This window comes from Mustela nivalis (genome assembly GCF_964662115.1).
Source record: "Mustela nivalis genome assembly, chromosome: 4".
NCBI classification, from domain to species: domain Eukaryota; kingdom Metazoa; phylum Chordata; class Mammalia; order Carnivora; family Mustelidae; genus Mustela; species Mustela nivalis.
Window position 1 is genome coordinate 84,139,825 of NC_139023.1, and position 18,404 is coordinate 84,158,228.

General features: G+C 34.1%; 1 protein-coding gene across 1 annotated transcript in view; it reads right to left on the reverse strand.

Annotated features, from left to right (window-relative positions):
- FAT4 (FAT atypical cadherin 4) overlaps window positions 1-18,404 on the reverse strand; it is a 179,732-nt gene that overhangs the window by 86,385 nt on the left and 74,943 nt on the right. The window contains exon 3 of the mRNA XM_082727577.1: window positions 13,789-13,920. Within this exon, the coding sequence (XP_082583703.1) occupies window positions 13,789-13,920 (132 nt within the window). The remainder of the gene's footprint in view (window positions 1-13,788; window positions 13,921-18,404) is intronic.

Here is an 18,404-nt window from a genome sequence, read left to right on the forward strand (position 1 = left end):
TTCTGATTCAGCATGAGAAGGTAATTAAATGAGGCCTGTGCTAAAGGGAGAAACTTGCATTGTTTTGAGTTGATTTCTTTAGGGCAGGTAATACAGGAGAGTATATATGGAGCTGAATTGGGGTTTGTAGATTTTTTTTTTTTTAAGGGAAGACGAAGGAAACATTTCAGTTTAAGCAAAAATGCAGAGGGAAGGAGAATGTCTGGCTTACTCACTGTTAAACATTTAGAGTGGGGAGTTTAAATGAAGAATAGAAGAAGGTCAAACTAAAATTTTAGGTTACGGGTATATTTTTAAGAATCTCAACTGCAACACAAACTGCCTTGAATTTTATGGCCAAGAAAATACCAATCATTTCTTAATTGGAAGTAATTTCTCAAGGCTCTTGATAACGTAGAAAGAACTAGAGTGGGGGCAGGCCAGAGAAGGGAGAGAGTGAGCAGAGTTTGGCCCCAAGAGGCTGGGGCTTCAGTTCCTCAAGGTGAAACTTTCTACAATCTATATTCTTGGCAGGTTCCAAGTCCATGTTCTATAAAATGAAAGCAGGAGTGATTTCTTATGCTCTTTTAGCTCTTTGAGCTTTGGTCCTCACAACTTCGAAATCTAAACTAGAAAGTTAGCAGAGGACAGAGAAAGGTTGAGAAAAACAGAACATTCTTTAAGTTTTTACTAAGTGCCCAACACTATATAAGCACATCACTTCATGGGCACTAACTGAGGTTAAAGGTAAGGTTTCAAGAAAGAGAGATCTTAGCAAAGTCAAAAAAAGAAAGAAAAAGAAAGAAAGAAAGAAAGAAAGAAAGAAAGAAAGAAAGAAAGAAAGAAAGAAAGAAAGATCTAAAAGAATTAAAAGTAAAGAACCCATCTGGATTTGATGATAGAGAATTTTAACCTCATAGTATTTTAAAATATATTTTATCTATTTTTTATTTTAAAATACATTTGCTAATGTGGTATTTTAAAATATATTATATATTAAATATATTTAAACTTGAAAGTCCAGTGTTGAAATTACAAGCATTTTGATTTATATATTTTTAAATTATGTATATTATAATTAAAATACTGAGTTAAATATTATACACTGCAGTGGTTGAAATCTGATACTTTTGGGGTTGAATGTCTGCTCCACCACTTGTTAATCGTGTGTCATTGGGCCTTATACTTAGCCTCTATGAGCTGATGTTTCTTTATCGGGGCAATCTGGACAATAACATTACCTGCCACATAGAGTTGTTGTGAAGATTAAATGAGTTCGTACACATAAAAAACCTAGAATGATCCTTCAGAAAGCATATGACAATGTTAGCTGCTATTTTTATTCTGGTTTTAATGTAATGGGTTAAGTGCATTTGATGATAGATACCTATAAATGAATACTTTAAAGCAGAATACAACTGAGTTGGTATATATCTCAGGAAAAACAGGTTTTCTGATTTCCTATTGTATGTAATTGTTGCATTTTGGCACTGGGGTATAATAGTGTTGAAATAATAGTGTTGGTGTTGGAATCGTTGACCTCCAAAAATTACTTTTTTATTTAAATATACTTACATAAAATAAGTATGCCTTTTATGACTAGAAATTTATATATCAAAATATCCAAGCTAAGATCTCTCAAGAAAGATATTGGGGAAGAACATAAATTTAGGATGTGTAGGACCACCTAAGACTAGCATGCCAGGAGATTATGGCACCATGGTTTCCATACTTTTCCTTCATAGATTAGGCATGTTTTATCCTTCATGGTCAAACACATAAGGGTATGATTGCTAACAGACAAAGACAAAAGCACTCTTTCAAAATGTATGCTTAGTGGCATTTGCCATATTTTTGTACTGCATTCTCTGAGCCAATCTTACAATTTAGTAAAGTGAATGCCTCAAAGCACCTTTTAATTTAGTAAGGGAATAGCTGAGTTTAACACAATACCACATGTACCTTGTATATTCAGGTGTACATGGAGTAGCTAACATATTTACTGTAATGGTATAGTTTAACAAAACATTCAGTAAGAATTTTAGACTCCTAATCTGACCGCATTCTGTACTATTTATTCTGTTTCACTAAGCATTCCATTATTCTAGTAAAGCAGTCCAGGTATGAAAACAGCTACATTCAATTTTGACCTATTAAAGTGGCAAGTATTTGGAAATTAGGGGAAGGGAAAGAAGCAAAAACAAATTTAAAGCTATTACACAAATAGTTTGAAAATTTAGAGATGTCCTGTCTACAAAATAACTGTCATAATTAATGCTCCTAAAGTTATGATAATTCTTCTGAATAGAAGCAAAGGCATCAAATTATGTTGATAAAACAATCTTTTTATATTCAAAATCAGCTGATGCAGTGAATTAAAGTTCTAGTGAATGTCTGAAAATGTCTGGCCAAGAGTAATGATTTAATTAGGTCTTTTGAAAAGTCTATTTATTTAATATCCAAAATATGCAGTATCAGCAATACCACAAGAAACAAATATCGTATTTCAGCTGCAGTGTGGTAGAAATAATGCTGGTTAAAAATATTCTACTCTCCTGAGGAACCACAGAGACAAAAGCACGTGGAAGGAATTCTAAAAGTAAATAGCTATAAATTGCAAATGCATTTTATAACCTTAAGTAGTATTTTCAAAAACAAGTATGGTACCATGAAACAAAGCTTGAGTATCCTGGCCCATTACAAGCATAATAATTCTGTTTATAAAAGGAAACAAGAGACTGACAAAGTCATGTGCTTCTGAAAGATGTGTCCCTTGATCCAGCATATGTTTCAAATGATATTTAAATTAAGTTCAACATGTACATGTTGCTTCCTAAAACTGATTCCTTTCCCAAGGCATTATTCTCCAGTGCCTTACTAGAATTTCTCTAACATACTAATATTTTTATGTTCGATTTAGTAATTGAGAAAAAGATTATAAATAATAAAGAATGTATGGATGCATAATTTACTAATAACTACAATTTATTAGTGTTTTAAATAATTCTATTAATTTTTTAAAACCAGTCCACCGGATAGTCGTGGAAAAATTTAATGCTGCCTGCAAAGTAAAAAAAAACACTTGCATTCAATATTGAGTCTTATTCAAATTAGATGAAGAAAAAAAAAAGCCATGACTTACTTAGTAAGAGAGAAAACATTTCAAATTTATGCATATATGTATGTACAAATATATATATGTATATATATATAGACACACACGTATACATACATATATGTATGTACAAATATATGTGTGTGTGTGTATATATATATATATGTATATATATATTTGTTGTTTTTCTAAATTCAAATAAGAGGGGCACTTGGATGGCTCAGTCCATTAAACATCTGCCTCTTGACTTCAGTTCAGGTAATGATCTCAGGGTCGTGAGATCAAGTCCCACATTGACTCTGGCCTGGGTATGCAGCCGGCTTGAGATTCTCTCCTTCTCCTTCTTCCCCTCCCCCATTCCTCTTTCTTAAAAAAAAAAAAAATCAACTAAAAGGTAAAAAGCTGAAGACAGAGTAGAAAATAAGATGAAGGTTTATCTAAAAGCATTAATACTAATTCATTGTAAGCTACTCAAAAAAGGAAACAGCTAATGATTCTGAATGCCATAGAAAGCTGAGGTATGCATTCCATTGGGCATAGGGCCAAAGAAATGTTGATTCCTCACGTCCTGAGTTGAAATAGTGATCATTTAAAAGCTACTAAAATTTTTAAGAGAAAGTGTATTCAAGAAGGACAGCAACCTCATGAGCTTAATTTAAAAAAAATAATAATTCAAAAGCAGTTTTACAAAAATGTCCTCCTTTCAGTGATTTTTATGCCTTCGGGCAGTCACACTTTGTACAAATTGTCAGCATCCCTACCTCCACCTGAATTTCAAACAACCCTTCCTCCATTTCCCTGGTCTATTTCTTCCGCACAACCTTACACTTTCCTTTCCCTTTAACTCCACACCTCGTCTCATGCCAAATGCTCTTCTTGCATATCCTATATATCACCATCTTATATTTCAGTAGTTTTTTATATCAGGAAGTCTAAGTGATAACACCTGTGTGGTTACTTAGACTTACTTTAAAACTTATAAAATGAAGCTCAATAGAAATAAAACAAAGTGCACTAAAACAATGTTGATATACATACTTAGACACATAAGGATCTTTCCAGCCTTCCTCAGATCTCATTGTAAAGATAAATGTATCTCACAAGATAAACTGGGAGGCAATGCAATTATGTGCACACATACCAACACACACAAAAAAGTAGATAGAGAAACATAAACATGCAGGCAGCACTGTATTTGTAGTAACCCTTACTTGTCATGACTTAAAAAAAATCGAGAGGGATATAAAATTCTAATAGTATCAACATCATAGTATTGGCATCTCTTTCAAATATCAGTTCTGAAAAGAAGAGTATATTCCATCAGAATATATATTTAGTATAATTAAGATGATTATTGCTTCACTCTGAATAAACCACTTAAAAAGGAGGTTTATTTGTCCTATTCCTACAGCAAGTATAACCAATGAGTCACTACAGTTAAAATTCTTTAATGTGAATTGTCTTATATCAATTAAATAGGTGCTTTTTTTCCCCTTTCTTTTTTTTTACTGTTTTTCCTTTTTTTATTTTTTTTTCTTTTCACTTTTTGTTTCATTTTGTTTTTTGTTTTTTTTTTTCTTTTTTGGTTTTTATTTAAATTCCAGTTAGTTAACATACAGTGCAATATTAGTTTCAGGTGTACAATTTAGTGATTCAGCACTTCTATACAGTGCCCAGTGCTTATCACAAGTGTGCTCCTTAATCCCCATTACCCTATCTTACTTATTTAACATACTTATTAACATAACATACATACTTATTTTATTATACTTTATTATTATACTTATACACACTTAACATAACATGCATATTAACATAACATAAAATAAATACTTATTTTACTTATTTAACATCCCACTTACTCCCTCCTCTCTGGTAACCCTCAGTTTGTTCTCTAAAGGTAAGGGTTGTTTTTTGGTTTTCCTTTCTCTCTTTCCTTTATGACCATTTGTTTTGTTTCTTCCATTCCACATATGAGTGAAATCAAAGTATTTGTCTTTCTCTGAATGACTTATTTTGCTTAGCATAATATTCTCTAGCTCTATCCATGTCATTACAAATGGCAAGAGTTCATTTTTTATGGCTGAGTAATATTCTATTTCTATTTTTATATATGTGCATATATAAAATAGAGTAACAATATTCTATTATACACATAATATCTATTATACTACATAATATAGTAATATTCTACTATATATGTATGTACAGAAATACATATATATCCATATATATACACACATATATATATTCTTTTTTTTTTTAAGATTTTATTTTTATTTGTCAGAGAGAGAGAGGGAGAGAGAGCGAGCACAGGCTGACAGAGTGGCAGGCAGAGGCTGAGGGAGAAGCAGGCTCCCTGCCGAGCAAGGAGCCCGATGTGGGACTTGATCCCAGGACGCTGGGATCATGACCTGAGCCGAAGGCAGCAGCTTAACCAACTGAGACACCCAGGCGTCCCCATATATATATTCTTATATAGAATAAGCCACAACTGCTTTATGCATTCATCATATATATATGAAATATGTATATATTTCATATATATGTATGTAGGTATAATATATATTATAAATATAATATATTTATAATATTGTATATCATATTATACATAATATAATATAGTATGTAATATAAATATAATATATTCTACATATATACATATTTCATATATTCATGTATCATATATATAAATATATATATATATTTTTTCATCTGTCAATGGATATTCATCAGTCAATGGATATTTGAGCTCTTTCCATAGTTTGGCTATTGTTGATAATGTTGCTATAAACACTGGGATGCATGTGTCCCTTCAGAACAGTATTTTTGTATTCTTTTGGTAAATTCCTAGTAGAGCATTCTCAATTGTTAAAAAGGAGATTGGCCCAAAATGGAGTCCCTTGTGCTAAGCCCCATGTCAACAAACAAGATTTAAAACCTAATTTAATTACAGCTTGAACTCTGAGGAATGTAACTTTTAACCAGTCAACATAGAATTATTTGGTCAATATTAGTGAAATAATCTACTCAATAGACCCTTTCTGTTCACCCTAAGAAGGTGACCTTATCTAAAAAATATATTTTGCTAATAATTTCACTTTTCTACTCACTTTTAGCTTTAAAAACCTTTCTTTTCTAGAGAATGGCAGAGCTCCTTTCTGTTGCTAGATGGGATGCTACCTGATTCATGAATTGTTGAATAAAGCCAATTTGTTAATTTACTCAGTTGAATTTGTGTTGTTTAACAGACTTGGTGGCAATGGCAAGACTAAAAAAAGACCTCTTATAGCTTCAGGGACAAGAAACACTAGTGCAGGACCCTAGGAACTCCTCTGAGTTCAGTCTTTCTAGCTATTTCTGAGGATGCTGGGTAAGTTACTCTTGGTTTGAGCACGGCTCTCTTTGTGTTGAGCTCCCAACCTAATTGCTTTTCCACGGTAAGACTTACTGAGTCAGCTTGAGCTAGGCAGAAGCTTCCATCCAGAACCTCAGTCCCTAGCTCTTGGTTTAGTCTTCAATCCCCCAGTAGACTAGAATCCCTTACCCCACTCACAATCTGCAGTGCCCAATTACTGGAGTTATGGTGGTGCACACAGCCTTCTCTTGGCCAGTCTGCAATAAGATCTTCTGGTTGATGCTGGCATGTTAAGAGGCACAGTCTTGTTTTACGTAGATAAAGACTATTGCTAACAGAAATCTCGGGCCCAAAAAGCTGCACAAATTGGTGGGCATTCTTCAAACACTTAAAAGCTGTTGTGATGCTTACCACCTAAATCAAAGACCCTTGTAATAGAATAAATTGGTCATGGTATGAGTGAAACTAACAGTAGGTCACCTGCCAATCTCAAGCAAATTTCAATGCAGTGAGGTAGCCTGTGATACACTGTCCAGTCATCAACCCAGATGCATATCCCTTCTAGGTATTAGTTTGGTTCTAAAAGACCCAAAGCCTTATCTGAAAAAGGTAATTTTAATAAAAATGGGTTGCTTAAAATATAAAGAATTTCTGCTACCTTCCTATATACCTGGTTTTTATATGTCTAAGAATTATAGTCCTGGAAGAAATAAATATTTACAAAAATAGAAAATCTTCCTAAGCTTGTTTTGTGTCCTGAGAACTTGGTTTGGTAACAGTCAGCTTGCGGGCCCCAACATATGGCTAAGCATAAGTGAGTCACATTCAATTAGCAGCTAGTTATGGCTGGACAGAAAAGTGGGTTAAACCTCATTTGTGGCTAGGGTTCTCCCAAACTGCTGCTAGCCTTCAAAGTAATTATAACCTAGAATTGCAGTGGCCATTACGAGGCATGTTCCAATAAGGTAAGATCATGTAAGAAGTGCTTTAAAAGTGAGGACTCTCAAATCAAAGAAACAGAATGGAATACCTATTTTAACTGGCATACAAAAAACCTCTGAAAGTCTTCAAAATTCCAAAATACCTTCAATAAAAGATGTGTTCAAAAAGCTAATGAAAAACTCAAGTTTAAAAGGCATTTAAAAACTAACAAGCAAACAAAAACATAGAGCTGATGTAAATCTTACTGCTTCCTTCTATCTTCTATTTGAGTACTCTAGTAATCCTCTGTCTGAATTCCCTTTATATGACTGTAAGCAAAAAGTCTGCCAAGTTAATGGCCTTACAGACACTACACGTCGACTCTTGAAGAAGGGCTCGTTGTTGTTGGGGATCTCCCCAAATTGATGGGACTCTAAGGGATTTTCTGGTAAACTGCTGTTATTCTCAGACAACCAAGGGGAAACTAAAGTTAAAAATAATGAAAAACCTAGCCAAATTCTGGTAAATACCAGAGGTACAGATGGGATCCTGAAAAAACTGGTGGAAGCCAGCTAAGAGTGAGGATATTTGCCAGAGTCAGCTCTCCTAGATCTCTGCCTGTAGTGCCCAGTAGAAGGAGGTAAACAAAATATCTTATGCATCCTCTTTGGGGATACCTCTTCAGTCCAAGGGGTTATTCAATACTGCCAGAAATATTTACTATTTTTCCCAGTTAAAACTACAAAGTAGCTCTGTGGTCAGAAATTGGCTAAATTGCAGAGCGTAGAGGTTTTTTTGTTTTTTGTTTTTTGTTTTTTGTTTTTTAAGCTGTCTAACCTAAGCTAAAATAAAACTATGACTCCAGAAGGAAAGAAAAACATTCTAAAGCCCTTGTAAAAGGATTTATGGGTGAATCAACCTATGATGTCATTTAAGTTGCAACCCAATTCTTTGAGGAATTGAGAGCAACTGTCTTTATCTTACAAATCTTTGCAAAACTAAAACTCCAGCTCTAGAACAGTTGAAAGTTCATCTACTCTTTTTTACCCAAGTATCCCAAAGCATCCAAGATTCCCAAGCATCTCCTTCTTATCTTAAAAAGCTTATAACTTGTATTCTTCACTGTGCCTTTGAGATGTAAATGTTAATGTATGAACTTTGGGAAGGTAATCCTTATCAGAAAAAAAAAAATGAGGGGAAGAAGGTCATTTAGAATTTGCACTAGTGGGAAATCTTGAGTATACAGAAGGTATAATGTCCCTCTTCTTTTTTTTTTTTTTTAAAGATTTATTTATTTGCCAGACAGAGATCACAAGTAGCCAGAGAGATAGAGAGAGAGGAGGAAGCAGGCTCCCTGCTGAGCAGAGAACCCGATGTGGGGCTCGATCCCAGGACCTGGGATCATGACCTGAGCCGTAAGCAGAGGCCTTAACCCACTGAGCTACCCAGGCGCCCCTAATGTCCCTCTTCTTTTTAAGATTTCTTCCTTTCTTTTAGAGAGGGAGGCAGAGGAGAAAGTCTGGGAGAGGAAGAGGGAAAGAATCTCAAGCAGACTCTACACGGAACATGAGGCCTGACACAGGGCTCAATCTTACAACCCTGAGATCATGACCTGAGCTAAACCAAGAGTCGGTTTCTAAACCAACTGAGCCACCCAGGTGTCTCAATGTCTCTCTTTCTAAATATTTCTGTAAGCACGGTGTGTGTGTGTGTGTGTGTGTGTGTATGTCTATGTCTGTGTCGATGTATAAATACATATATACACATATTTATGTAAGAGTATTTATATATGTATATATATCTATGTGTTATATATATGTTATATATGTTTATATATATTATATATATTATGTACAACATAGTTTATATATATAATGTATGTTATATATAAAATATATTGTATATAATATATATATTTAGTAATATATATTAAAATTAATTTTAATACTACCATCTGGCTGTAGAAACTTCTACCACCTTTACCTCCAGATGGTATTACTAAAATTAATTTGTGGAAGAGCAATATTTAATTGGCTTAAAAAAATATGAACTTATATAAATTTAATATTCATAAAACTTCTCAAAAATATAATGCAAACTAACCCAAATGCTTTTTGGGTTCATGTAATTTGGGAAAACATTCAATATTAAAGCTGATTCAACTTTTTTGTCCTAATTAAAATATACATGTCGTTAGAGTTTTCAGCATAGACTATAATGCAGTCATACAACATTTATTTTACCTGGATTTATTAATCAAATAAAGTTTATGCTATCCCTGTTATAAAATTTGTCAGCAATAAAAATAACTTGTCATTTTGAAATTTTCATAAGTAATCCAAATATAATTGTTAACAACAATAAATAAATATTAGTATATGAAGTTTTAGGTAAACTTTTTAGTTTCCTCAAATCTTTTTGGTAAACTAAAGCCTTAAAGTTTTGCTAGGCTATGTTAAGTGATGAGTCAAGTTATATCCATTGAATATCCAGATCATTTCCAAATAAAATGAAATATTGAAACATGTTATTGAACATAAGCTTATGTACTTTTAGCTTCCTTTTACAGATAAACTAAAGATAGTCCATGAAAGTACATGTTTCTAGAAATTACAAAAAAAATTTTATAGGTCTGCCAATCCACAGAATGCTAACATAAAAGACAGTTTACAATTGCTTACTTCTTAGCTTTTGTTAGAAATCAAAGGCTTCTAAGGGTGAAAAATTCTAATGTGTGTAACTAAAAGCACTAAGGATATTGAGGAAAATGAATTTTATGATCTGCCTAAGATCAGAATGAATTTAATTAAACAAATGAGTCCTAATATCAAAGTAACCTGGTGCAAAATCAGAATTTTGTTTTCTATCTGTTAAAAGGACAAAATTTTCTTGGTCCATTGGTCTGCTCTCACTGGAGATTATAAAAGGATTTCCTTACCTTTCAAAGTGATATACCTAAAAAACAAGAATTCTGTTTCATCAAAATAATTTCCTGTGTTGTTTTTATCAAATCTTTTATTACTGAAGCCTAGGACTCTCAATATTAAAAGAATTAAGTTTTACTCAGAACCATGAAGTCTTCTATATTTGCCTATGAAGTCTTTTTTTTTTTTTAAGATTTTTTTTTTTTTTTATTTGACAGAGAGAGATCACAAGTAGGCAGAGAGGCAGGCAGAGAGAGAGGAGGGAGCAGGCTCTCTGCTCAGCAGAGAGCCCGATGCGGGACTCAATCCCAGAACCCTGAGATCATGACCTGAGCCGAAGGCAGCAGCTTAACCCACTGAGATACCCAGGCACCCTGCCTATGAAGTCTTTAATTGTCACTGTGGTTAAATAGATAACTGAATATTGTTTCATAGTGATTTATGGTCTTAAATGCCCATAGTGACTTATGATCTTAAAGCCTTTTGATATTTTTTGACAACCTTCCTAAAATACAAATTCTAAATGAAGTTTTTTTGACTTGAATTAACTTTGATTTTAAGAGGGTCCCTGAAACATCTCAAAACATTTGGTCTTTCTCCTTATAAAAATATTAAGTCATTAAAGATAATTAAGTTTTTTTGATATTTTAAATTATGTGGAAAACATTGCCAAATAAGAAATAATATGAAGGCATTTTTATGTTGTATAGGGATAAGTTATAAGTGTTCCAGAAATAGTGTAGAATTCCTGGAAATCTGATATGTTGTGGCACAATGTTTTCAGTCATAATTCCAGTTATTATCTTAAAATGATATGTAACATTTTACACACATTTCCTTGCAAATTGTAGTGAAATCTCATCAGATTTTTAACTGTGGCTATTTTTAAGTCTTTTGTCATTTATAGGCAGTTGTTTCATTCTGATATTTGGCAAAAATGTTTCATCTTCAAGAAGACTCATGGAAAATACTCCAAAATACAGGTTTCTGATAACTTTCAAATAAAAACAAAACAAGGGATGCCTGAGTGGCTTAGTCCATTAAGCACTGCCTTTGGCTCAGGTAATGATCCCAGGTTCCTGGGATCGAGCATTGCTCCATCAGAGCCCCTGCTCAGTGGGGAACTTGCTTCTCCCTCTCCCTCTGCCTGCTGCTCCCTCCATTTGTGCTCTCTCTCTCTCTCTGTCAAACAAATAAATAATAAGTAAATAAATAAATAAATATCTTTAAACAGAACAAAACAAAACTAAATGGAGTAAGAATTTCCAGAGCTAATAAAAAAAAATGGATACAAGTAGGACAAGCATTAATTACATACGACTAACTGAACTAAGGAGGATGATTATAATTTTGTTTGACTTTTGTTTAAAACACTGCCGGTTTTTAATGTTTTGTTTTACCAGATGTAAGGAACTTTTTTTTTCTTTTCTACTTTTCTATTTCTATTTGCTATGACTTATAGAAGATTGGTAAAGTATACCTTTGTAAACAAAGATAAAGCATTTGCTTTTTCTCCCTACCTGATCCCTCCAGAATTCAGAAACTATTTTTTCTGGTAATATAGTTGTTTCATGGCAATATAGTTATTTGCACAAATTCAATGAGAATCCATTCTCCTTCAACAGGACAATTGGAAATACTGGTTATATTACCAAGACTTGATTGAAATGTCATATTTGAGAAAGATCTGTGTAGATTCACATATGATCGAACAATTTTAAGGAACTAAGGTTGATTTTATGGAGCCAAAAAAGCCCCTTGGAAAAACTGACATGGAACCTTGTTTCTAAGGATTCAGCAAGGTTCTTATAACCTTAGTCAGTCACTATTTTTATTACACTTACATAAGAAATTGTAAATAATGACTTTTGTAAATAATGCAAACAAATTAGTTTTACTACAATTATCTTTTTAAAATGGGAGTAATTGTAGAAAGAATTATGTTTGTACCTTTTTAGATACTGGATCCTAAATCTGTTAATTGTCTTTGATGTTTTGTTACATATACATTGGACTAGATCCTGAATTCTAGCTTTCTCTAATATCTGACCACAACTCACCAAAGTAACATTTCCAATTTTCTCTCATCCCTCTGATTCGGAATTGCTAAGAACAAAGATGTCCCTTCAATTTCCTTGGTAAAGACTGTACCATGTCCTTCTCACTACTCAGATGGCAACCAAACTCCAGGGACTTGTGGAATAACATCTCACAGTTAGAGAAAACTCCATTTGAGATCTGTTCCTGTACAAATGCTGGAAACCTCCAAGTCAAACTGACTAGAAAGAGAAGTAGCAGACATCAAGGCAGATATCTTCTTCCTAAGGTGCCAGATCAAGACTTCACACTCTAACTAAATATAAAACCCTCTCTTCTTCTCTTTCTTACCTTTACTCTGGCATTTGCCTGGAAAGATAATGCCATCATCAGTATCTCTCACATCATTGTTAAGGGAGGGAAATTTAAAAAATTAAATCATCTGATGTGTGTCGGGCTTAGCTTTATGTGGAGGGGATACTGGTGTCAGAGAAAGTTATCCTTCTTTTCATAATTACATAACATTAATTAATTCCTTTACCTAGCAAGAAGGGAAAAAAAAACAGGTAATGGGCTTTTTTTCACAGAAAAATCATAAACTGCAAATAATATAAATCGTTAGCCATTTAGAACACTGTGATTAAATAGCTAAATTTGAAATACAAATACAGAAGATAGTAATCTAAATTGTGCCCCAAATTTCACATTCACCATTAGTAAGAAATTTGTTTCCTTTTTAAAAGATATTTATTTGAGGTGGGGGGGGGGTTCAGGGAGAAGTAAAAGGGAACAGAGAAAGAATCTCAAGCAGACTCTGCACTGAGCACAGAGCCCAATGTGGGGCTTTATCTCAGGACCCTGAGATCATGACCTGAGCCCAAGCTGAGTGAGATGCTTAACTGACTGAGACTCCCAGGCGCCCCAAGAAATTTCTGTTTATTAACAGATTTGAAAAATTATTAGCTTACCTAGATAATTTCCTTAAAATGTATAAGGCTGTTATTAAATCATTTATTTTGTTTTACGGATATATGCAATTTAAGTGAAAAACTATAGCATAGACTTTAAAATATTTTAGTTTTAAATAACCTGTTTTTTCCAAATGCAAATTAAAACAGCAATCTTTAGCTGCTATGAGAGCAAATTGGAATGATAAAGACATAAATACAAGGTTATATCTGTAGATATTTTTTATTATTTGAGAAAATAATTTGACTAAGAAACCTAAATGCAACCAGCAATTAACTGAATAAACTGCTGATCAAAGCAAAATTACCTCTCGATAATCTCTATCTTAGCCCTCTTATATCACATTTCAACAATTAATATTCTTTGGAAAAGAGCATACAATGCTAAACCTTGATTATTGGATCCCAAAAGTGGTCACCATATAGTAGAAATTCAATAGATCCCTGGAATGTTAGGTTTCAAAACAAATTCAGGCTCTGAGTTACCTCATCAGCATCCATCGCTGTCAGCTGCATAATCTTAGAGCCATCTCCAATGTTCTCCTCCACGGTAAGATCCAGCATGTCTGTTGGAAATACTGGCGGATTGTCATTGATATCCTGAAGTGTTATTTCAACCTACCAGGAGAGAAAGAAACAGAGGAATGTCCCACATGCCTGCAAGGTACCAGTTAAGACGTATACCAGGATCCCACTGGCCAGCTAAGCCTTCCAAAGGGAATCAGAACTTTATATAACATCCAAATAACAGAAAATATCCTAAAGGAAGCTGTGAAATCTTCACAAAAACTATAAAATCCAAGTAAAAATATTTGACTTATTGATAGTAACTGACTTTATAGGGGTGCCTTGGAGTTTATACAAGAAAAGGCCCACTGATTAACTGTTGATTTAATCCCCAGATTTGTGCACCATGGAAGAACTGCCCAGACTTAGGACCACCTGCCATTCAACCATTAAATGTCACCAGACACACAAATGAGGGGGTGTAGAATTTCTTCATGAAATGTTTACATATTAGCAATGTCTGGGAGAAATAAAGACATTCACATTTAGTTTTAAGAGACTCTCACCATTTTCCTTTTTAAAGTGAACTCCCAACTCATGGGGGAAAATACGTGCATCTTCTTTTCTTTCTAGTTCCCCTCATATCAGGACTTCTAAATGTGACTACAGCTAAACAAATGTACTGTTTATATAGACTGCAAATATTAACAGTTTTGTTTGAAAGATCCGAGTCAGAGTTATTTGTTTGCTTCTCTGCCTCAGAAAAATTGTTTAGAAGGAAGGGTTTGTGAATTCTAAATATGAACTTCAAACCATGTGTTTTCTCTTTTGAGTTAGGTGCTAAAAGCTGTATATCTGATGAGAAAAGGGAAGACAGCTGCTAATAAAATTGTAAGTTTCCCCAGTTGGGCCACAAAATTAAGTCATGGAGAAAAACCATCCAGCCATTTAGCTAGGATATAACTAAGACATTTTTCTCATGGGATGAAATGTCATATTTTATAGTTAAACTGTAAAAACTCCATCAGATCTCAGAGCAATGCAGACGAATTTGAGGAAAGAGAAGAGAGTAAAAGAATTCTGGTTTCTTCTTTTCTGGGAGGAGGTGGAGTGGGGTTGAGGGGGAAGCAAGAGGTAGGACTGTCATAATTCTCTGACAGGGAATGGATGGGAACGATAACATAGCTAGACTAATAAGTGGATGAGCAAATGATAAAAAGAAAAACCCAGAAAACAATATATAAAATTAAGTACTAAAGAATTATGACACCTCTAATTCCACCTCTTAATAGTAGGGAAGTGTTTGATAAAAAGTTAATCTTGGTTTTAAAGGTGTGAGCACAAACCTAGGAGTTCCTTAGAACTAGGGAGAGACTTTAAGGAAAAGGATTTTATAAACCAGAATTCCAGGTCCTACAACCCAAAGTCAAACTTATAATCTCATCTCTGGAACATACTGAATGCATATGAAGTTTTCATGTAGGAGGAGCTTTGATATATATAGATATATATTTTTTCAAAAGCTTGAAAAATATGGATTTAAGAATAAATGACCAATGGTCATCCAAAAGTATAACCATTAATGCTTTTAGAAATTAATAATTATCTTCATATTATAGATGCCTGAATTTTCATATATGTGTGCACAATCCTTAAAACACAGTAGAAAAATAAATGAAGAATAAGAGATAATGGATGGAAATACCTCATTATTCAACTCCGACATTTTATTTATTTATTTTTAAAGATTTTATTTATTTATTTGACAGAGAACACAAGTAGGCAGAAAGGCAGGCAGAGAGAGAGGAGGAAGCAGGCTCCCTGCTGAGCAGAGAGCCCATGCGGGACTCGATCCCAGGACCCTGAGATCATGACCTGAGCCGAAGGCAGCGGCTTAACGCACTGAGCCACCCAGGCGCCCATCAACTCCGACATTTTAGCTTAATAGAGTTTTTTCTCAATTCTAAATTGTCTTTCATCTGTAGTTTTATGATTTGGTCTAATTGGAAACCAACATGCCAACCTTGTTTATGCTCGTGTGTGTGTGTGAAAGAGAGAGAAAGATATTTTATAAGTGTATTTGTGAGAGAATATGAATCTGAATGTGTGTGTTTATCAAAGTGTATGAGTTGTGGTGTGTGTGTGCATGTGTATGTGCATAAGAAAGAACACTAGTTGAGATAAGGGAAATCCATATTGGTACCAATTAAATATGACATCAAAGATGCATTGGGAAATAGTACCATGCACTAGAAACATGCTGGGTATTCTAGAAAGTTACCTCATTAAAAATGGTGAGTGCATGAATTGAACAAGCCCCTTCTGTATTTTAATAATTATAACAAAGTAACTAATATACTAAATGCTAGACATAGTTTTAGGTTATATGTGTGTGTACATACATACATATACATACACATACACACACTTTAAAAGTTCTCTAAAGAGCCCTATGAGGAAAATATCATTATGTTCCCAGTAGAGAAACTAGTTAACAAAAGTAAAGAGGTTAAGTAATTGCCCAATGACACAGAGCTGGAAAGTAAGTTTTCTCTACTGCCATGCAAAACTGTCTCTCATGTCTAAGTGTGTATATTCAATAAACCAACGAATCATTTGAAAAATATGTCACAACCAAATGCACATATTATTTCTGTCTGGAAATCTGAATCACTTACATATGAACTAACTAGCCATACAATCGTGGGTCAGTCAATAAATCTCTCTCTGTCAGAATTTTTTTTAAGATTTTATTTATTTATTGGAGAGAGAGAGAATGAGAGAGAGTGAGAAAGAAAGAGAGAAAACATGAATGGAGAAAGGTCAGCAGGAGAAGCAGACTCCCTGTTGAGCAGGGAGCCCCATGTGGGACTTGATCCCAGGACTCCCAGTATCATGACCCAAGCCAAAGGCAATCGCTCAACCAACTGAGCCACCCAAGTGCCCCTCTCTGTCAGAATTTAAGAAAAAATAGAATAATAGAAAAGAAGACTATTATATTGATTCTTAAATACAGCTCTTGAAATCTCTGATCATGTATGCTCTATGAGATTTTGGCTAATTTCATTATTTCAGGTATAGAAATGGTTTTCCTATTTATTTTATTTTATTTTACTTTATTTTATTCAAACATTTTATTTATCTCTTTAAGAGAGTGAGAAAGAGCATGAGCTGGGGGACAGGCAGATGGAGAGGGAGGGACAGATTCCCCGTTGAGTAGGGAGCTGGACCCCTGGCTTAATCCCAGGACCCTGGGATCATGACCTGAGCTGAAGGCAGACACTTACTTACCCAACTGTGCCAGGTGCCCCTGAGCTTTCCTATTTTATTAGAAAGAATAAATTTAGTTTAATACTAATGAGTCCAAAACTAAACATTTCTGAATGTATCTATAGTCAACCAATTATAAAAACAGATTTAGAACATTTCATCATTGCATCTGCTATATGCACATGTTATTTTTTGGATACCCCATTGTTATTCATTTAATGTCAGGCTATCCTTTTTCCTAAAATCAGTGTCAACTTACCAATTAAAAAGTTAAGAACTTCCTATATCTTTCTTGGGGGACAGAAATATAGATATTTCTCTTAATTGCTCTGTATCTCTTTTTTATTCCACAATTCCTCAGATATCCTCAAAAACTATTTAGCATGACTTTTCTCAGTTCTCCCAATAGACCAGGGTAATGAATTATGTAGAAAAGGAGATATGAACTCCTTAGCACAGGTAGGTGTCATCCTGCAATCCCTTCACTTCTCTTGCTCCTCTGTGCCATGTTTCTACCTACCAAGAATTTCAGGACCATGGACCCTATTTGTGATGAGGTTCTCACTGATTCCAGTATTTATTAATTCAATATTTTAGAATCTATCACACAACAGGCATATATTAATCACTAAAACTACAGAAGAAAACAAGACAGTTCTCATCCCTTGCAGGAAAGGAATGGGGTTTGATAATAGAAATATTGTCGACATCTTGATCTCAAAAAGTTTGTCTCCCACACCATGGATAATTCTTTGAATTGCTTTACATTTTGCCCTTGCCAGTTACCACCTTCCCGATGACTCCAGAGCCTAACATGTGCTTGGCTAGCTCTTAGATCTGCTACTAACCTAAAAGTCTTATTCCATTATAATGCTTTCTAAGATTTTATATGAATTGATATGAATTGTTTGCATATCATTTATCATAGGATATATGGTATCATATAAATATAAAACACAGGAGTGAAACATTAATAGCTTAGAAAAGATATCTGGAAACAAGAATTAAGACTTTGGGACGCCTGGGTGGCTCAGTTGGTTGGACGACTGCCTTCGGCTCAGGTCATGATCCTGGAGTCCAAGGATCGAGTCCCGCATCGGGGTCCCAGCTCCATGGGGAGTCTGCTTCTCTCTCTGACCTTCTCCTCGTTCATGCTCTCTCTCACTGTCTCTCTCTCAAGTAAATAAATAAAAAAATCTTAAAAAAAAAAGAATTAAGACTAAAATTTTTAAAGATTTCTTCCTGTACAAATGAGATCACTTTCATAATACAGACAAGGGCTATTAGTAGTTCATTTTAAAATTCTAAGATTTTAAAATAGTCTA